At 44.6% G+C, this 25,690-nt stretch overlaps 1 protein-coding gene across 1 annotated transcript in view; it reads right to left on the bottom strand.

Annotated features, from left to right (window-relative positions):
* Positions 1-25,690, bottom strand: part of LOC124716877 (ATP-binding cassette subfamily C member 4-like) — a 193,344-nt gene that overhangs the window by 19,348 nt on the left and 148,306 nt on the right. Inside the window, exons 17-19 of the mRNA XM_047243429.1 lie at positions 15,419-15,592; positions 11,712-11,836; positions 9,072-9,320 (exon numbers count right to left, since the gene is read on the bottom strand). Coding sequence (XP_047099385.1) covers positions 9,072-9,320; positions 11,712-11,836; positions 15,419-15,592 — 548 coding nt within the window. The remainder of the gene's footprint in view (positions 1-9,071; positions 9,321-11,711; positions 11,837-15,418; positions 15,593-25,690) is intronic.

The following is a 25,690-nucleotide window of genomic DNA, read 5'->3' on the forward strand; positions in this document are numbered from 1 at the left end:
CGGGCATGGATGTGTGTGATGTCCTTAGGTTAGTTAGGTTTAAATAGTTCTGAGTTATAGGGGACTGATGACCTCAGATGTTAAGTCCCATAGTGCTCAGAGCTATTTGAACCATTTTGAACCCAGCAGGATAACCCTCGCCCGAAAGCAGCTGTTGCAACCCAATATGCTCTATAGAGTGTCGGCATTTGCGTTTGCCTGCTCCATCACCAGATCTGTCTCCAGTCGAGTACATGTGGGACACTGTCGGACGATAGCTGCACCGTCATCCACAACGAGCATTAACCGCCCCTGTATTGACTGGACCGAGTGAATTGGCGCAATGGTTAGCACATTGGATTCGCGTTTGGGTGACGACGGTTCAAACCCGCATCATACCATCCTGATTTAGGTTTTCCGTGATTTCCCTAAATCGCTTCAGGCAAATGCTGGGATGGTTTCTTTGATAGAGCATGGCCTATTTCCTTCTCCATCCTTGTGCTCCAATGACGGGACGTTAAATACTAATCTCGCCCTTCTCTGTTGACTGACCAAATTCAGCAGGCATGGAAGTCCATCTCACAAACTGACACGTGACACAACACATGCATGCACGTTTTCTTGGTAGCATTCAACATTCTGGAAGGTTCCACCGTTTATTAATGTACCAGCATTTCACATTTTCAATGGCATATTTCGTGCTTACATTAACCTCTGATCTTGCAATGGTAATCACTTCAATATATTTCGTATACAAATGTATTCCCAAAATTTCATTACTCTAGGTCAATTATTTTTTGGTATTACGGTTTTTTTTCCATCAGTGTAGTTGCGACTGATACCTGAAGAATTATTAGACAAGGATGTTGTTTGTCACCAGCGCTTTCCAATATTTATGCTGTGATACCGACATTCGCGCTCTAAGGCGCTGCAGTCATGGACTGTGCGGCTGGTCCCGGCGGAGGTTAGAGTCCTCCCTCGGGCATGGGTGTGTGTGTTTATCCTTAGGATAATTTAGGTTAAGTAGTGTATAAGCTTAGGGAATGATGACCTTAGCAGTTAAGTCCCATAAGATTTCACACAAATTTGAACATTTGATACCGACATTTAAAGCATTAGAAAAAACTTTGAGGAGCATGAGGCGTTACACGAGGAGCAAAAATGATAAATAGAGACACCAAAAAAACTTTTGCATCACCTCGGTTCAGAGAGTTCCGGAATCCATGCAGAAAACTGGAATAGAGATCAACATAAACATCATTTCCGCCCTTTTTATTGCTCATGAAAACCACACATTGCATGTTGTACCACCATACAGCGAGACCTTCAGACGTGGTGGTCCAGATTGCTTTACACACTGGTACCTCTAATACCCAGTAGCACGTACTCTTGCATTCATGCATACCTGTATTCGTTGTGGCATCTTATCCACAATTTCATCAAGACACTGTTGGTGCAGATTGTCCCACTACTCAGCGGCTATTCGGCTAGATCCCTCAGAGTGGTTGGTGGATCACGTCGTCCATAAACAGCCCTTTTCAATCTATCCCAGGCATGTGCGGCAGGATTCATGTCTGGATAACATGCTGGTGACTCTAGTCGAGCGATGTCGTTATCCTTAAGGAAGTCATTCAGAAGATGTGCACGATGGGGGCGCGAATTTCCGTCCATGAAGACAAATGCCTCGCCAATATGCTGCCGATACGGTTGCACTATAGGTCGGAGGATGGCATTCATTCACGTATCGTACAGCCTCTACAGCGCCTTCCATGACCACCAGCGGCGTACGTCGGCCCCACATAATGCCACCCCACAACAGAAGGAAACCTCCACCTTGCTGCACTCGCTGGACAGTGTTTCAAAGTAGCTCAGCCTGACTGGGTTGCCTCCAAACACGTCTCCGACGATTGTCTGGTTGAAGGCATATGCGACACTCATCGGTGAAGAGAACGTGATGCCAATCCTGAGCGGTCCATTCGGCATGTTATTGGACCCATCTGTACCGCGCTGCATAGTGTCGTTGTCGCAAAGATGGACCTCGCCATGGACATCGGGAGAGAAGTTGAGCATCATGCACCCTATTGCAGACAGTTTTTGTCGTAATACGACGTTCTGTGGGTGCACAAAAAGTATTTTCAATATGGTGGCGTTGGTGTCAGGGTTCCTCCGAGCCATAATCCGTAGGTAGCGGTCATCCACTGCAGCAGTAGTCCTTGGGCGGCCTGAGCGAGGCATGTCACCGACAGTTCCTGTCTCTCTGTATCTCCTCCATGTCCGAACAACATAGCTTTGATTCACTCCGAGATGCCTGGACACTTGCCTTGTTGAGAGCCCTTCCTGGCACAAAATAACAGTGCGGACGCGATCGAACCGCCGCATTGACCGTCTAGGCATGGTTGAACTACAGACAACATAAGCCGTGTACCTCCCTCCTGGTGGAATGACTTGCACTGATCGGCTGTCGGACCCCCTCCGTCTAACAGGCGCTGCTCATGCATGGTTGTTTACATCTTAGGGCGGGTTTAGTGACGTCTCTGAACAGTCAGAGGGACTGTGTCTGTGATACAGTATCCACAGTCAACGTCTATCTTCAGGAGTTCTGGGAACCGTGGTGATGCAAAACCTTTTTCTGATGTGTGTGTATAATAAAGAACTAAATAATTAAGCAGTGTTGGCTGTCGCAGACGAGGAACTACAATTTATGATTCTGGTAGTTCACAAAAGTAGGTAAATAGTACATGATGAGGACACACGTTGGAAAGAACAAAGTGATGAGAGATACCAAATATGATCGTTCTGAAAAAATATGGTTGGAATGAAAGACCGTGGGACAATTACAATGGTTTAGCTGCCGAGAAAGTTTGTTGGTAGAAAATGAAGGAGGAAATAAGAATTAGAGTATGGACAAAAGAGATTTCGAAAAAGTGCAAGGTTTGTTGACGCCAAAAATCATCGTTCATCGTTGTGGAGTGATGTTCGAAGAGAGATGGGCTCAGAGAATAAGGAATAGTGAAGTGCTTCGAACAATAGTAGAGGAAATAATCCAACTTGAAATGATCGACCACTATTTGGAACAAACTGTCCGCAACGAGGACTCGTCGAAGGAAGGAATAAAAATGGGCCAGGTCAGGAGCAGGTTAAGGGAGAGATGGGTTGCGGGACATGGGGAGGTGGGGAGAGGCTATTCGATGCTTCTCGTGAGACAGACAAAGCAAAGGGAAAGACACAGCGGTATGATCAAAGGCCAAACTGTGCTGACTCTCTCTTTGTTGGTGTTTTCACATTCTCTTCTACCATTTGGTACATTTTCACTGTTTCGAACAATTATATTAATTTGTGATTATTGCTGTGCTTTGGAAATGCCGATATTTATGATATATTGATGGCCATTGTTAATGCTGTTCCTTTATTCCGGCCAGAGACTGTTACAGTGTGCTTTCCACGCTACTCTACTCTGTGAAAACCTCTTCATATCAGATTAACTACTGTAACTTGCATCCATTTGAGCCTGCTTCATGTAATCAGCTGTTGGTCTTCCTCTACAACTTCTACGCCTCCACCACTTCCCTCCGTTGCCAAATAATTAATCCCTGGTCTCTCAGGATGCGTCCAATCAACCAATTCCTACTTTTAGTTTAGTTGTACCATAAATTTCTTTTATTCCAAATTCGAATCAGTCCCTTTTCATTAGTTACTCTATTTAACTTTCTAATTTTCAAAATTCATTTCCAGAGCTTCTATTTATTTATTTTTCTCAGAATTTTTTGTCTTCGACGTGACGCCTTTGTAAAGAGAATAACTTCAGAAATGAAGTTTTAACTTTTAAATTTATATTCTTATTTCTCATTTTCAGAACAGCCCTTCTACTTCAGTTACCATCATATTCTTTTTTTTGTCGAGATAACAAAATTGATCGACTAGCTTTAGTGTCTCAGTTCCTAATCCTCTTGTCTCGGTGTCACCTGAATACATCCTTGACTTCCTTTACTGCTTGCTCAATGTGCGGATTAAATGGCATCGTGGATAGGCGGCAACCCTGTCTCACGCCCTTCTCAGCTTCCGTTTCTTTTCCTTCAACTCTTAAAACTGCAGTCTGGTTTGTGTGAAAGTTGTACCTAACATTCTGCTCCAGCTTCCTGCAACCTTCAGAATTTCAAACAGCGTATTCTAGTCAATATTGTGAAAAGTTTTCTTTAAATCTATTAATGCTATAAAAGTAGGTTTGTCTCTCTTTAAACGATCTTATAAGTCGAACGACTAATATTGCCTCGTGTGTCTCAAATTTTTCCGGAACCCAAACTGAGTTTCTCCGAGGTCAGTTTTGAAAATTAATTTGACCAGTATTTTGTAAACGTGATTTACGAAATTGAAGGTTCGGTAATATATCCACCTGTCAGCATCTGCTTTTATTGCAGTAGAAATGATTACGTTTTTCTTTAAATCTGAGGATATGTTGCCGGTCTTCTTTATGTTACAAACCACGTGCAATAGTTTTGTCTGGCCGACTCTCCCAAGCATATCCATATCTTCCTTCACTTCAGGAGTCTTGTTTGGATTTTAAGTTTTGCAGTGCTCCGACAGTCATGTCGCACTACTATATGTCTCAACCTCCGTGTATTTTCTCTCCCTTAAATTTTGTTTTTGCTATTTAGGCGCTCTGTATATTCAGCTCATGAAAATTTATCATTCTTCTGGAGTTGGGACACGGGCTGGCAATATAAATAATGGAAATGGAACAAAAGACCGGTATTTCCAAAGAAATTCTTATTCAGACGCTACATTTGCGTCATACTCAGGTCCTCCTATAAACCAAATAAGTAGTTCGTCAGTGACTCACGAATCACGGGACCGATGCAATAACTAGGAGCCGTGAACCGGTATTCATCAAGAGTGTATATTCCACTTACACCAGTGACGTTCAGAACATGCAGAGAAGCAATTCTGCCGTTGACGTTGACAATGGAAGCAAGACTGGAGAAAAATCAGAACCGGTCCGTAGGATTTGTTGACCTGGAAAAAGCGTACGATAATGTAAATGGTGCAAAATGTTCGAATTTCTGAGAAAACTAGTGGTAAGCTATAGGGAAAGATGGGTGATATGTAATATGTACAAAAACAAAGAGGGAACAATAAGAGTGGAAGACCAAGAACGAAGTGCTCTGATGAAAAAGGGAGTAAGACAGGGATGTAATCTCTCACCTATGCTGTTCAATATATACGTCGAAGAAACGACGACGTAAATAAAAGAGAAGTTTAAGAGTGGAATTAAAATTGAGGTGAAAGGATTTCAATGGTAAGATTTTCTGACGACATTGCTATCCTCGGTGAAGAATAATCACGGGATGTGTTGAGTGGAATGAACGTTCGAATGAGTAGAGAGTACTGATCGAGAGTAAATTGAAGAAAGAGGAAAGTAATGAGAAATTGGAGGAATGAGAATAGCGATAAACGTAACATCAGAATTGGTCTTCACAGTGTGGACAAAGTGAAGGAATTCAGCGGAAGAAAAATACAACACGACGACCTAAGGAAGGAGAACATAAAAAACAGACTAGCACAGGGAATGAGGGCATTTCTGACATCAAGCCTAGGAAGAAATTTAGGAGAATGTACGTTTTGAGCTCAGCATTGTATAGTAGTGAAACATGGACTGTGGGAAAAGGGGGAAAGAAGAGAATCAAAGCATTTGAGATGTGGTGCGACTGAAGCAGGCTGAAAGTTAGATGGACTGATAAGGTAAGGAATGAAGAAGTTCGGCACACAATCAGCAAGGAAAGGGATAAATGGAAAACACTGACAAGAAGAAGGGACAGATTAGTAGTGCATCTGTTAAGATATCACAGAATAGCTTCCACGGTACTAAAGGGAGCTGTAGAGCGTAAAATTTTTAGAGGAAGATACAGATTGGAATAGATCCATCAAATAATTGATGACGCAGGTTGCAAGTGCTCCTCTGAGATTGAAAAATGGTTCAAATGGCTCTGAGCACCATGGGACTTAACATCAGTGGTCATCACTCCCCTAGAACTGATTCGACTTAAACCTAACTAACCTAAGGACATCACACAACACCCAGTCATCACGAGGCAGAGAAAATCCCTGGCCCCGCTGGGAATCGAACACGGGAACCCGGGCGCGGGAAGCGAGCACGTTACCGCACGACCACGAGCTGTGGACTACAAATAAATTCATTAACCTTTGTTGGCATGACCAGAAAAGATTCAGAATTCACACTCATAGCAGTGGAAGTTGTAAAACATAGAAAAATAATTTTTTTTTACATTTGAAATTTCATCATTTTTTTAACTTACTAATAGCAGCATTTGTTGCTATAGGTACCCTTTTCTTCGTAAGTAAGAGAGATTCTTCGATGAATTTTGTCCAGCATACAAACCATACTTAAAGGTGTATTAAAGTCTAGAATTTTCCAAATCTATTAAAACCTGTGGTACAAAATTGAGGTAATTAACTATAAAATTTGTGTTTTTTTCTAAACATTAAGTTTAAAATATAACAGCTCATTCGTTTTTTCATAAATTAAATAAATTCTAGAGTTTCATACACCTGTAAGTATGGTATGTATGATGTGGAAAATTCATCGAAGAATCTCTCTAATTTATAAAGAAAAGTGTACCTAAAGCAACAAATGCAGCCATTAGAAGTGAAAAAGAGATGAAATTCCACATGTAAAAAAAATTACAATGAAATGAACAGCCTTAGCTGCTTACAGGAGTTGACATACGTCACCGGGGACAGGTGAAAATGTGTGCCCCGAGCGGGACTCGAACCCGGGATCTCCTGCTTACATGGCAGACGCTCCATCCATTTTTTTTTTTCTTTAATCTCGTTTTGTTCGCTTTTGTTCGTTGCATCTGCTCGGGGCGGACGTCGTAAGACATCCGTTTAAGGTTGTTGTTGTTCGATTAGCTCAGATTTTTTTACAGAGGGCTGCTAACCCTCTTACCGAACACGCTGAGCTACACCGTGCTGGCACTCCATCTGAGCCCCCGACGGCACAGAGGATAGCGCGACAGCAGGGATTTATCTCTGGCACGCCTCCAGCGAAACCCACATTCCCAACCATCTTAGTATATACATAGGCAAGGCTCACCGGCCACTTGACCATCTTCTTCTTCTGTACGAATGCACAAACAGTGCCCGAACTCTTACGGGAATCGGGAACGCGCCGCGAGTATTGAGTATAATGGGCGGGGGCACTACGAATGTGGTGCGGGACAATGCGTTGAGAATGTGGGTTTCGCTGGAGGCGTGCCAGAGATAAATCCCTGCAGTCGCGCTATCCTCTGTGCCCTCGGGGACTCACATGGATGGAGCGTCTGCCATGTAAGCAGGAGATCCCGGGTTCGAGTCCCGCTCGGGGCACACATTTTCACCTGTCCCCGTTGACGTATGTCAATGCCTGTAAGCAGCTAAGGGTGTTCATTTCATTGTAATTTCATTCTAATGAGCTGCATGTCCGAAAGAACAGATACCATCTTAGTATATATATATGTGTACATATATATATATATATATATATATATATATATTTTGCTATGTTTTGGAACTTCCACTGCAATGCGTGTGAATCCTGAATGCTTCCTGGTGATGCTGACAAAGTTTTATGAATTTTGTTAGTAAAAGTATAGAGCGTGGAAATTAAAATGTCCTGCGATACCTCTCCTGCTCCAAGTCGGCCCGTGTGACGTCCTACCCCCCTTAAGGGTAATAGCAGCTGGGCCACGATGTCTAAAGTGCTACTCCTCCTCCACTCTCCGTTTATCACCTCGAAGGTAACGATCTATTGATACGTAATCAGCATGGCTTCAGAAAACATCGTTCTTGTGCAACGCAGCTAGCTCTTTATTCGCACGAAGTAATGGCTGCTATCGACAGGGGATCTCAAGTTGATTCCGTATTTCTAGATTTCCGGAAAGCTTTTGACACCGTTCCTCACAAGCGACTTCTAATCAAGCTGCGGGCCTATGGGGTATCGTCTCAGTTGTGCGACTGGATTCGAGATTTCCTGTCAGGAAGGTCGCAGTTCGTAGTAATAGACGGCAAATCATCGAGTAAAACTGAAGTGATATCAGGTGTTCCCCAGGAAAGCGTCCTGGGACCTCTGCTGTTCCTGATCTATATAAATGACCTGGGTGACAATCTGAGCAGTTCTCTTAGGTTGTTCGCAGATGATGCTGTAATTTACCGTCTAGTAAGGTCATCCGAAGACCAGTATCGGTTGCAAAGCGATTTAGAAAAGATTGCTGTATGGTGTGGCAGGTGGCAGTTGACGCTAAATAACGAAAAGTGTCAGATGATCCACACGACTTACGAAAGAAATCCGTTGGAACTCGACTACTAGATAAATAGTACATTTCTCAAGGCTGTCAATTCAACTAAGTACCTGGGTGTTAAAATTACGAACAACTTCAGTTGGAAAGCCCACATAGATAATATTGTGGGGAAGGCGAGCCAAAGGTTGCGTTTCATTGGCAGGACACTTAGAAGATGCAACAAGTCCACTAAAGAGACAACTTACACTACACTCTTTCGTCCTCTGTTAGAATATTGCTGCGCGGTGTGGGACCCTTACCAGGTGGGATTGACGGAGGACACCGAAAGGGTGCAAAAAAGGGCAGCTCGTTTTGTATTATCACGTAATAGGGGAGAGAGTGTAGCAGATATGATACGCGAGTTGGGATGGAAGTCATTAAAGCAAAGACGTTTTTCGTCGCGGCGAGATCTATTTACGAAATTTGTCGCCAACTTTCTCTTCCGAATGCGAAAATATTTTGTTGAGCCCAATCTATATAGGTAGGAATGATCATCAAAATACAATAACAGAAATCAGAGCTCGAACAGAAAGGTTTAGGTTTTTCCCGCGCGCTGTTCTGGAGTGGAATGGTAAAGATAGTATGATTGTCGTTCGAGGAACCCTCTGCCAAGCACTTAAATGTGAATTGCAGAGTAAACATGTAGATGTAGATGTAGACTGTAACAGGCAAAGCCCGGCCCCTCACGGGAGAGGTCAGCCTGGTGAGCAGTGGACAGCGGCCACCGCTCCCGGTCCCTCCCGGACGCTTGCTACTCACGTGCTCCAGCGCCCGCCAGACGGCGGCGTCGCCCGCCTCCCCTGTGGGGTCCAGGTTGCTCCTCAGGGTCCCCGCGAACAGCGCCGGCTGCTGGGGGACGAGGCAGACGCGGCGCCGCAGCGCGGCCAGCGGCAGAGCGCAGACGTCGACGCCGCCCAGCAGGGCGCGGCCAGAGGTGGGCGGAGCCAGCCGCAGCAGCGCCGCCCCCAGCGAAGACTTGCCGGCGCCCGTCCGCCCCACCACCGCCACCTGCGCGCACGTGGAGGCGCACGTGTGCAGGCCGGCGACGAAGCACACAAGTGTACAGCGTGGTCCATTCACAGTGACCGGGGAGAAATATCTCACGAAATAAGCGTGGTGTCACCGCCAGACACCACACTTGCTAGGTGGTAGCATTTAAATCGGCCGCGGTCCGTTAGTATACGTCGGACCCGCGTGTCACCACTGTCAGTGATAGCAGACCGAGCGCCGCCACACGGCAGGTCTAGAGAGACTTCCTAGCACTCGCCCCAGTTGTACAGCCGACTTTGCTAGCGATGGTTCACTGACAAATTACGCTCTCATTTGCCGAGACGATAGTTAGCATAGCCTTCAGCTACGTCATTTGCTACGACCTAGCAAGGCACCATTATCATTTGCTATTTATCTTGTGATGCATGTACCGTCAGACAGATGTTTACCAATTATGGATTAAAGTTAAGTATTCCAGAAGCTACGTACCTTTTTTGCTAGTATAATTACTTTACCTCTTCCAGACCTCACGCCAGCCTGCGTGAGCTTAAACGCGTGCCTTTCGGTTTGCTCTCCTAGTGGCTTGGCTGTCTTGCCAAGTCACAACAATAAGCGTCAAACGGAAAAACTACACTGAACGAAACTTGTCCAGCTTGAAGGGCGAAACCAGATGGCGCTATGGTTGACCCGCTAGATGGCGCTGCCATAGGTCAAACGGATATCAACTGCGTTTTTTTAAAATAGGAACCCCCATTTTTTATTTCATATTCGAGTAGTACATAAACAAATATGAATGTTTTAGTTGGACCACTTTTTTCGCTTTGTGATAGTTGGCGATGTAATGGTTCAAATGGCTCTGAGCACTATGGGACTTAACATCTGTGGTCATCAGTCCCCTAGAACTTAGAACTAATTAAACCTAACTAACCTAAGGACATCACACACATCCATGTCCGAGGCAGGATTCGAACCTGCGACCGTAGCGGCCACGCGGTTCCAGACTGAAGCGCCTTTAACCGCACGGCCGGCGGCGATGTAATAGTCACAAACGTATAAGTACGTGGTATCACGTAACATTCCGCCAGTGCGGACGGTATTTGCTTCGTGAAACATTACCCTTGTTAAAACGGACCGTTTACCAATTGCGGGAAAGGTCGATATCGTCTTGATGAGGCTGGACAAGAGTTCCGTCGCTGTCGAGACGGGTTCCTAGGTAACAAGGCCTGTACGCATTGTAAGTAATACGGACAGTGCCAGCTGGCATGGAGAATGTCCCATGTGGCTGTGTGGCGTACCCCTGCCTATCTGGTGCCGATACTGGGGTCACTGTCAAAAATCTTTTATCTCCACCTCCAGTAGGAATGCATTTTCGGCCAAGTGTCCATATGACCGTTTCAGATGCTGCTCCTGTCAGTGACATTCTCCTGCTGTTTGTCATCATATAGCAAAATTACTCAGTGACGAGCCGCCACAAACATATTTGACAGCGGTACCCTAAAATAAAATTTTCCTGTTGTTCTGGCTGCAGCATGTTTTAGTAGAAACTCTAACTTTCGAAGATTGGTACCATGTTTATTTTCAAGAGACAAGTGACTGGGGTGATGGAAGTGTCTCTGCTACATAATGACATCCTGACAGTGGACACTCAACCACAAGTACATGCAATTCGCTGCTGTCCCACCAACGGTAAATACGAAATGGAACGAAAATCGAAGTACACTGCCGCCAAGGTAGTGATGCTATTTCTTGGAGTTTCACTAACATCCTTTTATTTGTTCTGCTACATTAGCATCTGGAATATTTAAAATACTGGAGTGTTGTTTCACCTGTGTAACAGTTACCTTTCTCAGGGGCTACTGTTTAATAAAACTTGTTACTTCTCCGTAATTTATCAGTCACTCTCTCGCACAGCCAGAATTAATTACGTTTCTGCAGGACATGCAAAATAATCGCTATAGGCGGTTTTCTCACACTGAACATTCCCTGGGGCCAGTAATGGGCCTGGGTTCGACCCTACACTGTCTGGTGTGTCGCTGTCGCCTAACACTTTCAAGGCACCGGTTTTAATTGTGCTATAGTTTATCTGCCAGCCACGTCATAGGACTCTGCCATGTAACAGGCAAATGTTTGATTTCCCTTTTGAGTGAATATACAAATTACTAATGGATTTGCTTGTTTTAATGCGACCTATTCCGTAGTAGCTGCTTTTCTTTCACGCAAGCTATTTCCTACTCTCTAAATTTGAGCACTGCCTGTTTCTGGAGTGCAGAAACCATTAACATGACTGACAGGATGGAGGTGTATTTGTGTTACTGGTAGCAGGCATGAGACCATCAAAGCACAACAACTATAACATGCCCTTTGGAGTGCAGAACGAACAGTGGGAAAGAAGCTTTGGTTCACACTCACCTTCTCGCCATCCATTATCCGCAAGTTGACGTCCTTCAGGGCCACTGGACCTCTCTCATACTTGAGGGAAACCTGCTGGAATTCTATGGACCCACCCAGCGACCACTGCTTCTGTACGTACTTCTCTGAAATTTGTAAGCAAATAATAATGTTGAACCTTTCACGTAATACATTTTTAAAAGAGATTATCTCTTGTTTATCCTTAAGCTGGTTTCAAGAGCAGGCGCAGAACAAAGTCGACCATTTCAAAGGTCTGGCGTCATAATTTGCCTTAATCGATACGGGGAAACCAGGGGCGAAGTTAAACGTAAATGTTGTGAGGAGACGTAAGCGAGTGAATAGTTGGTATGTGGATCAAGTAAGTTCTTTGGTGGATGTGAAAAGATGAGGAAATAGCGAGATGTTAGTGGTGTCAGGACAGCAACCAGCCACAAATTTACTTTCAGTTCCTTTATTCAAAGGGTACCGTTACCGGTTTCGAATCATTGTGATTCATCCTCAGACGGTTTAAATACTTTATTTATGACATGTGGTGTGTTTTTTACAGATTAATTGTCCTAAAATATAAATAATACATAATTATAAACACGCCACACACCGATGGTTGCGTTACAGATTTTCGTTGCATGTGACTTACGTGAAACGTCGGTTTCGAGTGTTTGTTTTCATAAAATTCGTCCAACAGATGTAAAAGCATTCCCATTGCATTCTTATTGTTGCATACGTAAATTGTTCCCACTGAACACTTAAGATTTGTCACAGATGATTTCTACCAAGCACCACGTATTTTGATACATACAAAGAGCTTGCAAACATATGAGTATCACAAATGCTATGATATATCGTAACATTTGAAGATGATGCCCTATGTTTGGAAAGGATCATATATTCATTTACACAACTGTAATGCCTTTTGTCACTAGTACAGAGTCATTGAATTTTTTGTGTGTTGATATTGCTAAATTAATTATAAAGTATGGTGGTGGTGGTGGTGGTTAGTGTTAAACGTCCCGTCGACAACGAGGTCATTGGAGACGGAGCTCATCCTCGGGTTAAGGAAGGATTGGGAAGGAAATCGGCCGCGCCCTTTCAAAGGAACCATCCCGGCATGTGCCTGAAGCGATTTAGGGAAATCACGGAAAACCTAAATCAGGATGGCTGGAGACGGGATTGAACCGTCGTCCTCCCGAATGCGAGTCCAGTGTGCTATATATATATATATATATATATATATATATATATATATATATATATATATATATATATATATATATATAGGGTGAGTCACCTAACATTACCGCTGGATATATTTCGTAAACTACATCAAATACTGACGAATCGATTCCACAGACCGAACGTGAGGAGAGGAGCTAGTGTAATTGGTTAATACAAACCATAAAAAAATGCACGGAAGTATGTTTTTTAACACAAACCTACCTTTTTTTAAATGGAACCCCTTTACTTTTGTTAGCACATCTGAACATATAAACAAATACGTAATCAGTGCCGTTTGTTGCATTGTAAAATGTTAACTACATCCGGATATATTGTAACCTAAAGTTGACGCTTGAGTACCACTCCTCCGCTGTTCGATCGTGTGTATCGGAGAGCACCGAATTACGTAGAGATCCAAAGGGAACGGTGATGGACCTTAGGTACAGAAGAGACTGGAACAGCACATTACGTCCACATGCTAACACCTTTTTATTGGTATTTTTCGCTGACGCACATGTACATTACCATGAGGGGTGAGGTACACGTACACACTTGGTTTCCGTTTTCAATTACGGAGTGGAATAGTGTGTGTCCCGACATGTCAGGCCAATAGATGTTCAATGTGGTGACCATCATTGGCTGCACACAATTGCAATCTCTGGCGTAATGAATGTCGTACACGCCGCAGTACATCTGGTGTAATGTCGCTGCAGGCTGCCACAATACGTTGTTTCATATCTTGTGGGGTTGTAGGCACATCACGGTACACATTCTCCTTTAACGTACCCCACAGAAAGCAGTCCAGAGGTGTAAGATCAGGAGAACTGGCTGGCCAATTTATGCGTCCTCCACGTCCTATGAAACACCCGTCGAACATCCTGTCAAGGGTCAGCCTAGTGTTAATTGCGGAATGTGCAGGTGCACCATTATGCTGATACCACATACGTCGACGCGTTTCCAGTGGGACATTTTCGAGAAATGTCGGCAGATCATTCTGTAGAAACGCGATGTATGTTGCAGCTGTTTGGGCCCCTGCAATGAAGTGAGGACCAATGAGGTGGTCGCCAGTGATTCCGCACCATACATTTACAGTCCACGGTCGCTGTCGCTCTACCTGTCTGAGCCAGCGAGGATTGTCCACGGACCAGTAATGCATGTTCCGTAGATTCACTGCCCCGTGGTTTGTGAAACCCGCTTCATCGGTAAACAGGTAGAACTGCAACGCATTCTCTGTTAATGCCCATTGACAGAATTGCACTCGATGATTAAAGTCATCACCATGTAATTGCTGATGCAGCGACACATGAAATGGGTGAAAGCGGTGACGATGCAGTATGCGCATGACACTACTTTGACCCAGTCCACCGGCTCTCGCAATGTCGCGTGTACTCATGTGTGGGTTCATGGCAACAGCAGCTAACACACCAACTGCACCCGCTTCTCCTGTGACGGGCCTGTTACGGACCCGTTTGCGTGCTACGACCATACCTGTTGCATACACTTGGCGGTAGATGTTTTGCAATGTGCGGCACATTGGATGCTCTCTGTCGGGGTACCGTTCTGCATACACCCTGCAGGCTTCAGCTGCATTTCGTCGACACTCGCCATAGATGAGTATCATCTCCGCCTTTTCAGAGTTCGAATACACCATGGTCACAGTTCCTACAACACTACACTATCACAGACGTCTGGTAACACGGTGTACTACAGTTGGTATGCGTGCCGAGACGAATGCAAAATAACAATAGCAGCAAGCGCTAGATGCGGACACTGCGACAGCTAGACCAAACCACAACAGTGCACTACAGCCACACTCGTAAAAACGGTCGTCATCGTAAACATGTCCCTGCAGATACTGCTCGCCGACCGTGGCCCGCGTTTGTTACAACACGCAACTGAACGTCGGAGGTTTCAAGCGTCAACTTTAGGTTACAATATCTCCGGATGTAATTAACATTTTACAATGCAACAAACGGCACTGATTACGTATTTGTTTATATGTTCAGATGTGCTAAGAAAACTAACGGGGTTCCATTTAAAAAAACGTAGGTTTGTGTTGAAAAACATACTTCCGTGCATTTTTGTATGGTTTGTATTAAACAATTACACTAGTCCCTCTCCTCACGTTCGGTCTGTGGAATCGGTTAGTCAGTATTTGATGTGGTTTACGAAATATATCCAGCGGTAACGTTACGTGACTCACCCTGTATATAATTTGTGGCTGGTTGCTGTCCTAACACCATCAACATTTGTCTTCAAACAACAGCCACGGTCTCCATCATGTCATCATATGACAAAATTGCAATAGCGAGATGACCTTATTGATATGTGGAGGCTGATGTTAAGAGTCCAGGTAAGACCTACAGGGAGCACGAGGAGTGATGTACGAGATGCCTTTATCCAGCAGTGGGTATGAAATGCCTGCTAAAGATACGCGGAATTGAACGACAGAGGAAGCCGCGTGTGAGTGAGAGAGGAGGTAAACAGCTCACCGCCGGCGCCGTAGTCAGCCTCCGGGGGGACGGCGGCGAAGGCGGCGGCGCTCTGGACGGCCGCCAGGTGCTGCTGGAGCCTGGCCGCCTCCTCCAGCAGCTTGGACACGATGCTGGAGAGCCCCAGCAGGTGCGTCAGCGCGATGCCCACGCCCCCGGCCGTCACGCCCACACCTGCAGCACGGCCGGGCGGTCAGCTGACCACTCCTCTCCCTCGCTTACCTGGCTCTCCGAGTCGACGACGAGCTGGCAGCCCTCAGCGGAATAATGTTGCTCTGCACAAAACTGTGTTCCCTGCTATCAGCGTCATCTGCCTGGTCTGCTTGCTTCTTTCCGCGGATTTCCTCACGCCGTGACGTTCAGCAGAGTGCTTCCACTCCTTTAGGCTTTTGATTGTGTAAATCATGGAATACTTCTAGATAAGCTCAAGTACTGTGGTATAAATGGGATAGTGTCCAAATGGTTTAAGTCATACCTAACTGGAAGAGTGCAGAAAATTGAAATAAGCAGTTCACATAATATGCAAAAAAACTGTTGATTACTCAAACTGGGGAACAATCAAGAATGGGGTGCCGCAAGGTTCTACCTTGGGTCCTCTGCTATTCTTAATATACAGGGTGTTACAAAGAGGTACGGCCAAACTTTCAAGAAACATTCCTCACACACAAATAAAGAAAAGATGTTATGTGGACATGTGTCCGGAAGCGCTTAATTTCCATGTTAGAGCTCATTTTAGTGCATCAGTATGTACTGTACTTCCTCGATTCACCGCCAGTTGGCCCAATTGAAGGAAGGTAATGTTGACTTCGGTGCTTGTGTTCACATGCGACTCATTGCTCTACAGTACTGGCATAAAGCACATCAGTACGTAGCATCAACAGGTTAGTGTTCATCACGAACGTGGTTTTGCAGTCAGTGCAATGTTTACAAATGCGGAGTTCGCAGATCCCCATTTGATGTATGGATTAGCACGGGGCAATAGTCGTGGCGCCGTACGTTTGTATCGAGACAGATTTCCAGAACGAAGGTGTCCCGACAGGAAGCCGTTCAAAGCAATTGATTGGCGTCTTAGGGAGCACGGAACATTCCAGCCTATGACTCGCGACTGGGGAAGACCTAGAACGACGAGGACACCTGCAATGGACGAGGCAATTCTTCGTGCAGTTGACGATAACCCTAATGTCAGCGTCAGAGAAGTTGCTGCTGTGCCAGGTAACGCCGACCACGTCACTGTATGGAGAGTGCTACGGGAGAACCAGTTGTTTCCGTACCATGTACAGCGTGTGCAGGCACTATCAGCAGCTGATTGGCCTCCACGGGTACACTTCTGCGAATGGTTCATCCGACAATGTGTCAATCCTCAGTTCAGTGCAAACGTTCTCTTTGCGGATGAGGCTTCATTCCAACGTGATCAAATTGTAAATTTCCACAATCAACATGTGTGGGCTGACGAGAATCCGCACGCAATTGTGCAAACACGTCATCAACAAAGATTTTCTGTGAACGTTTGGGCAGGCATTTTGGTGATGTCTTTATTGGGCCCCATATTATTCCACCTACGCTCAATGGAGCACGTTATCATGATTTCATACGGGATACTCTACCTGTGCTGCTAGAACATGTGCCTTTACAAGTACGACACAACATGTGGTTCATGCACGATGGAGATCCTGCACATTTCAGTCGAAGTGTTCGTATGCTTCTCAACAACAGATTCGGTGACCGATGGATTGGTAGAGGCGGACCAATTCCATGGCCTCCACGCTCTCCTGACCTCAACCCTCTTGACTTTCATTTATGGGGGCATTTGAAAGCTCTTGTCTACGCAACCCCGGTACCAAATGTAGAGACTCTTCGTGCTCGTATTGTGGACGGCTGTGATACAATACGCCATTCTCCAGGGCTGCATCAGCGCATCAGGGACTCCTTGCGACGGAGGGTGGATGCATGTATCCTCGCTAACGGAGGACATTTTGAACATTTCCTGTAACAAAGTGTTTGAAGACACTCTGGTACGTTCTGTTGCTGTGTGTTTGCATTCCATGATTAATGTGATTTGAAGAGAAGTAATAAAATGAGCTCTAACATGGAAAGTAAGCGTTTCCGGACACATGTCCACATAACATATTTTCTTTCTTTGTGCGTGAGGAATGTTTCCTGAAAGTTTGGCCGTACCTTTTTGTAACTCCATGTATATTAATTACTTGCCATTCTATATTCACGAAGATGCAAAGCTTGTACGTTTTGCCGATGATACAAGTATAGCTGTCACACCCGACAGACAAGAATTAACTGGTGAAATTGTAAACGATGTTTCTCAGAATATCATTTAGAGGTTCTCTGCAAATGGGCTCTCATTAAACTGTTACAAAACACAGTATATACAGTTCCACACAGTAAATGGAATGAGCCCATTAATAAATATAGACTTCGATCAGAAATCGGTAGCTAAGGTAGAATATTCAAAATTTCTAGGTGTGTGCGTTGATGAAGGGTTGAACTGGAAAAAACACTCTGAGGATCTGCTGAAACGTTTGAGTTCAGCTACTTATGCTATTAGGGTCATTGCAAATTTTGGCGATATACATCTGAGTAAATTAGCTTACCACGCCTATTTTCATTCTCTGCTTTGGTATGGCATCATATTCTGGGGTAACTCATCATTGAGTAAAAGAGTGTTCACTGCACAAAAGCGTGTAATCAGAATAATTGCTGGAGCTCATCCAAGATCATCCTGCAGAATCTTATTTAAAGAGCTAGAAATCTTCACTGTAGCCTCACAATTTATATATATTAACTTATGAAATTTGTTATTAACAATCCGAACGAATTCAAAAGTAATAACAGTGTACATGGCTACAACACTAGGAGAAAGGATGATCTTCACTACTCAAGGTTAAATGTAACTTTGGCTCAGAAGGGGGTAAATTATGCCGGCAGAAAAGTCTTTGGTCACGTACCTAATAGCATCAAAAGTCTGACAGATAGCCATATAGCATTTAAAAGGAAATTAAAAGCATTTCTTAATGGCAACTCCTTCTACTCATTAGATGAAATTTTGGATATAGTAAGTGGGTAATTTCCCAACACCACAAAAAAATTAAAAAATATTGAGTGTCATGTAATATTCTGTCTAATGTAATACCTTGTACAGACACCTTTTATTAACCTGACACGTTCCACATCATTACGAAGTGTATTCATGATCTAAGGAACAAGTACTAATCTAATCTAATCTAATCTAATCTAATCTTGTACATGATGAACTGTCTCGTATTGCTTTGGTCATTTCTCCACTGGGTTCTGTACGTACATCTGTGCTTGTATGTGTTCGTTTATTTCTGTTTGCAATTGTTTTTGTATGTGTGCGTGTGCATTTATTTGTGTGTGTGTGTGTGTGTGTGTGTGTGTGAAAGTCTTTGCTTGTCAGTGTTTGTTTGTGTTGAATCTTCTTAGATTCCTGGCCTGGTCAGAGATTTTCTCCGCTGAGGGACTGGGTGTTCTGTTGTAATAACTGACATTCCACTATTCAAAAAGATTTCGGGCTTGCAGCCCGTCGTCGTTAGCTCCCATCCACGACATTTCGACTGGACAACTTCCAGTCATCCTCAGGTGAGCCATCGAAGACTGACGAAGACGCCCTCCGTTCTGCAATATATAGCGTGCAGCGAGTATTCCGCGCATGCGTCAAAATCGTATAGACAGACGAACCACACTGCCCGCCGGCAGCGCCCTCGCTGGTGGAACTGCAGAACTCAGCTGCCTTCGGCGTTGTCAACTGCCGCGGCCATCGGAGTACTCTGACGTCTTCGTATGGAGCAGATCTTAGAGATGACGGGGTTCCACGCACTATCTAGCTGGTAGCCATTGTCACTGTTCGTAAGATTGTCTGTCACGCGAATTTCCACTGAGTCTTTTATGACGGAGTCCCAAAAGGATGTTGATGTGGCCAAAATTGTTGTCTTGTCATACTCCATTGAGTGTCCAGTGGAAATGCAATGCTCAGCAATTGCAGACTTGCTAGGTTGCGAAAGGCGAGTACAGCGTTGATGTTCAGTGCAACGTTCTTCCACTGTTCGCAATGTTTGTCCTATATATGACATGCCACACTGACAAGGTATTTTATAAATTCCCGCCTTCCGCAATACCAGATCGTCTTTCACTGATCCCAACAGGTCGGAAATCTTCGATGGTGGACGGAAAACCACGTTCATTTCGAAACCGTGGAGGTTTCTTGCAATTTTGAAGGAAATGATGCAAACAAAGGGAAGAAAAGCTAAAGCTCTAGTACGAGTGCTCTCTTCTTTCTCCACTCCCTGTTTCTTTGGCTTAATTGCAAGTGCCTTGCTAATTTGCCGGGCAGTATATCCATTCTCTTTGAACACCCTTTTCAGATGGGCAAGCTCTTCAGGAAAACTATCTGCCTCTGACACTACATGAGCTCGGTGAACAAGTGTTTTAAGTACACCCATTGTTTGCGATGGGTGATGGCAGCTGGACGAATTTAAATACAAATCAGTATGTGTGGGCTTTCGATAAACTGAATGCCCCAGAGAGCCATCACTCTTCCGTCTAACTAGCACATCCAAGAAAGGGAGGCAACCATTTTTCTCTAATTCCATGGTAAACCGAATGTTGTCATCAATGGAGTTGAGGTGATCTAAAAACTCCATTAATTTGTGTTCTCCAAGAGGCCACACTACGAAAGTATCATCCACGTACCTCCAAAAAACATTTGGTTTGAGGGCTGCTGATTCAAGTGCTCTCTCCTCAAAATCCTCCATAAAGAGCTTGGCCCCCAAGGGAGACAAGGGGATACCCATGGCGACGCCGTCAATCTGTTCAAAATATTCTACGTTGAACATAAAATATGTTGAGGAGAGCGCGTGGCGAAACAAAGCAGTGATTCCCACCTGAAACTTATTGCCAATCAGTGCCAAGGAGTCTGCAAGAGGTACCTTTGTAAAAAGAGACACCACGTCAAAACTAAGTAAAAGATCAGAAGTACTTAGGCGGAGAGCCCCCAGTCTGTTGATAAAATCGGCCGAGTTTCGTACGTGATGTGGACATTTGCCCACAAATGGCCTTAGCAGGGATGAAAGATGTTTGGCTAAATCGTAAGTGGGGGCCCCAATATTGCTCACTATTGGCCGTAAGGGTAGTCCGTCTTTATGTACCTTCGCAAGGCCATACAGTTTTGGAGGTACGCTGCCATGAGGTCTTAAGCGCTTCATCGTCTCTGGAGGCAACGAGGAAGGATTCAGGAGTATAGATGTCTTCCGTTGCACACGTCCTGTAGGATCGTTATCAATCTTCCTGTAAGCAGAATTACTTAGTAGACCATACATCTTATCCACATACAAACTGCGAGGTAACAGTACACTGTTGAACAGGCTGAATGGGCACCTCCCGAGAGCCAGTAAACAGAAAGAAAGGTGAGTACAGAGCTCAGTGCCTCATAATAATACCGTGAGCTGAAGGACCCAAATAAAAGTCTGCCAGCCAGTCTTCTGTTCGTTCAACAGTCATTTGCAACTGATAGACGAGAACACTGCAGTTACCGCAAATAAAATGTATATATTTTGGGTGCACGACTGTCTGTAGTTTCTACAAATTTAATGAATGATGTCTTACTTCCAAAGAGACAACACTCAGCTACGTTTAAATAAATTTATTCTCTAGACATTGTTCATACTTAGCCCATCATCAGGGAACAAAACGTCAGCCTAATTGGCTGCTAAGTATCTATGTTGCCGTTTTACTTCCTCTTTTCAGTGTTTCTGCCGTGGACTGCTATCGATATATGCGGAAGTATGTGATTTGTATTGTTCATAACATCTCTTCATGGTACTTACGAATCTCACTGGTTCAGGGCAATGTAAAAAAAATTGTCAAATTTGCTAGTAAGTAATATACTTCATTTACTGACGATAGACCAAGATCGGACAGTGGTCAAAATATTAAGACATAACCGAGACTTGCCTCTCTGAAAACAGTGTGTCGTCCCGAAGCCTCATGACCATATTACTATTCTGTATCCTTATTTCGTGATCGAAAACTGTTGTTTAAACGCGTCAGAATAAGGAGCTAAGCAACATGTTAAGGTTTGATACCATTTAGTTAGTCCTAGTGCAAGGTAGATATTTCTACATCTACATCTACGTCCATACTCTGCAAGCCACCTGGCGGTGTGTGGCGGAGGGAACTTTGAGTACCTCTATCGGTTCTCCCTTCTATTCCAGTCTCGTATTGTTAGTGAAAAGATAGACTGTCGGTATGCCTCTGTGGGGGCTCTAATCTCACTGATTTTATCCTCATGGTCTCTTCGCGAGATATATATAGGACGGAGCAATATACTGCTTGAGTCTTTGGTGAAAGTATGTTCTCGAAACTTCAACAAAAGCCCGTACCGAGCTACTGAGCGTCTCTCCTGCAGAGTCTTCCACTGGAGTTTATCTATCACTCCGTAACGCTTTCGCGAGTACTAAATGATCCTGTAACGAAGCGCGCTGCTCTCCGTAGGATCTTCTCTATCTCTTCTATCAACCCTATCTGGTACGAATCCCACACTGCTGAGCTGTATTCAAGCAGCGGGCGAACAAGCGCACTGTAACCTACTTCCATAGTTTTCGGACTGCATTTCCTTAGGATTCTTCCAATGAATCTCAGTCTGGCATCTGCTTTACCGACGATCAACTTGATATGATCATTCCATTTCAAATCACTCCTGATGCCTACTTCGTGTGGAAATAAAACCAATTATGTTGAACTTTTGCTGTAGACAGTAGGATAATCCCTTTATTTTATTCGTTGCAAATAGTGCACTCGAGTCCATTGCACCAGTTAATTTCAATTAATTGCAGTCTGCCGTTACTACATGTACTGTTTCCAAATAATAAATGCAATTAGTGTGAAATTATTCTCAAGATGAATAGTGTAGTAAATCCTTCTGGTCGTTAATAATTTGCCTCCATGTTGCACTGCTGGAAAAAGAAGACAACGCCCTCAAGGAGAAGATCCCGTTATTCAGAGCTAAAGTGAGAGGTAGTTCACCATCGTTAGAGTATATAATAACAAATTCAGACCAAATGTGACCCACGTGACAGTGAAGGGAGTCGAAACAGTCGGGTAAGTAAACAGCATAACCCCCTCTGGCGCCAACTGAGGCGTATTTTCTCACATTCAAAGCATCGCAAAGCTGCCGAATGGCGACCTGCGACAGGCTGTCCCGAGGGTCTTGCACGTGTTTCTGCAGATTGGCAGTGGTTGTTGCAGACCCTGGAGAACGACCGTGTTCCCACTTCACCGTGTCCAAGATGTGTTCGACTGGCGAGAGATGTGGTGATGGTGCTGGCCTGGGCAGGAGTCGTACACCACAAAGAGCAGTTCGCATCGCAGTAGCTGTATGTGGACATCCACTGTGCTTCTGGAAAGCACAGCGCCTTCCTGTCGAAGGAATGGCAGCAGCCCGGGGATAATAGCGTGTGCAGTGGTTACTCTACCCTGAAGGAACGCCGAATGTGACCGTGAGGTGTAACTGATGGCCCTCCAAACCATGAAGCCTGGGTTTCTGCCCCACATCTCGTGGACGAATGAGCTCTGGAACACGCAGTTCACCGGGTTTGCAGCACACACCTACAACGTGCTGACATGAGGAAAGTTTCCAACCGATTTCTCATACACAAACAGCAGTTGACCGGCGTTGCCTGGTGAAACGTTGTTGTGATGCCTCGTGCAAGGAGGACAGATGCGTACCATCACGTTTCCGACTTTGATAAAGGTCGGGTTGTAGCCTATCGCGATTGCGGTTTATCGTATCGCGAAATTGCTGCTCGCGTTGGTCGAGATTCGATGACTGTTAGCAGAATATGGAATCGGTGGGTTCAGGAGGGTAATACAGAACGCCGTGCTGGATCACAGCGGCCTCGTATCACTAGCAGTCGAGATGACAGGCATCTTATCCGCATGGCTGTAACGGATCGTGCAGCCGCGTCTCGATCCCTGAGCCAACAGTTGAGGACGTTTGCAAGACAACAACCATCTGCACGAACAGCTGCACGACGTTTGCAGCAGCATGGACTATCAGCTCGGAGACCATGGCTGCGGTTACTCTTGACGCTGCATCACAGACAGGAGCGCCTGCGATGGTGTACTCAACGACGAACCTGGGTGCACGAATGGCAAAACGTCATTTTTTCGGATGATTCCAGGTTCTGTTTACAGCATCATGATTGTCGCATCCGTGTTTGGCGACATCGCGCTGAACGCACATTGGAAGCGTGTATTCGTCATCGCCATACTGGCTTATCACCCGGCGTGATGGTATGGGGTGCCACTGGTTACACGTCCCGGTCACCTCTTGTTCGCATTGACGGCTCTTTGAACAGTGGACGTTACATTTCAGATGTGTCACGACCCGTGGCTCTACCCTTTATTCGATCGCTGCGAAACCCTACATTTCAGCAGGACAATGAACGACCGCATGTTCCAGGTCCTGTACGGGCCTTTCTGGATACAGAAAATGTTCGACTGCTGCCCTGGCCAGCACATTCTCCAGATCTCTCACTAATTGAAGACGTCTGGTCAATGGTGGCCGAGCAACTGGCTCGTCACAATACGCCAGTCACTACTCTTGCTGAACTGTGGTATCGTGTTGAAGCTGCATGGGCAGCTGTACCTGTACTCGCCATCAAAGCTCTGTTTTAACTCAATGCCCAGGCGTATCAAGGCCGTTATTACGACCAGAGGTGGTTGTTCTGGGTACTGATTTCTCAGGATCTATGCACCCAAATTCCGTGAAAATGTAATCACATGTCAGTACTAGTATAATGTATTTGTCCAATGAATATCCGTTTATCACCTGCATTTCTGCTTGGTGTAGCAATTTTAATGGCCAGTTGTATTTCTTTCCAGCAATATATATCAATCATCTTTTTTAGTTATTACCATCATTTTGTAGCTGATTGAAGGGAACATTATTCTTGCCAGACGCATATCGTCTCAATCTATTAGGGCACCGTCAACGCCTGTGTGTGTGTGTGTGTGTGTGTGTGTGTGTGTGTGTGTGTGTGTGTGTGTGTGTGTGTGTGTGTGTGTGTGTCTGTGTGTGTGTGTGTGGGGGGGGGGGGAGGGGGGGGGCAGTGTTCTACACGTGTTGCTGATAAACTGCTGGTGGAGCTGACACTTAAAACCATTATTATCAAAATACACAACCAGTGATATTGCACAAATAATTTTCGGCGAAATACAGTATATCTGGCACAACAAATATCACCTGTACTGTGTTGCAAAGTTACGGTCAAAACGAAAAAAATCATTGGTATAATATTAAAGGCATCTGAGAATTGAGCGATCGGCAGCAATGAAGAGGTTTATCCAAAACTTTTTAACAAAATACATTGTAAAACCTTGCTGTGCTTGCTTGGGTTTAATTAACCATTTTGCCAACGACATCGTACAAAAGTAATATAAAAATACCAAAATAGAAATATGAAAATAGAAGTAATCTCCTTAATACATAAAAACTGTTCCACAGCGTGGTCAAAAAGGGAACTTAAAGCTAAGGAATCAAGACACGACGCCAAATGTACCTGTAAGAGAAGACATAATAAATCAGTTAACAGTGTGGAAACTAGAGTATTAATATAACCACAGACAATAGAACAAGATTCACAAACACCTGTTAGCATCCCACAGAAAATCACAAAGGGCCTCATGAAAGATAATACTGAGTCACGCTGATTTTCATAAGATTTTCGAGTAAACGCTGTATGCTTCGAAAAAGTTGTACGGAAACAGCGAGTAATTAACTTTTCCTTCTTTCTTCGTGCTCTGACATTTGCATAGGGTATTAACTTTGATACCTAATCGGTAAAAAGCGAAAGGAGTTCAACTGTGGTCGGTACGCGTTATTACCAGCGTTGTTTTCACCTTCGTAGTTTCATTCTAGAGTGAAATCATTACAAGCGGAAAAAAAAATTAGAACTTGTCGGAAAAAGAAGGGAGGGTGGGTTTTAACGTGCTGTCGACGGTGTGGTCATCACAGACGGAGCACAGACTCAGGTAGAACGTAACAAGGAAGGAAATCGAGGGTGTCTTTCCAAAGGCACCAACCCGGCATTCTCTTTACCCTTTTACGAAAACCACAGAAAATCCGTGTGGCGGTCCAGTGTACCGACAACTTCGGCTCTGGCTCTGAGCACTATGGGACTTAACATCTATGGTCATCAGTCCCCTAGAATTTAGAACTACTCAAACCTAACTAACCTAAGG

This window comes from Schistocerca piceifrons, chromosome 9, assembly GCF_021461385.2.
Source record: "Schistocerca piceifrons isolate TAMUIC-IGC-003096 chromosome 9, iqSchPice1.1, whole genome shotgun sequence".
Classification (NCBI taxonomy): domain Eukaryota; kingdom Metazoa; phylum Arthropoda; class Insecta; order Orthoptera; family Acrididae; genus Schistocerca; species Schistocerca piceifrons.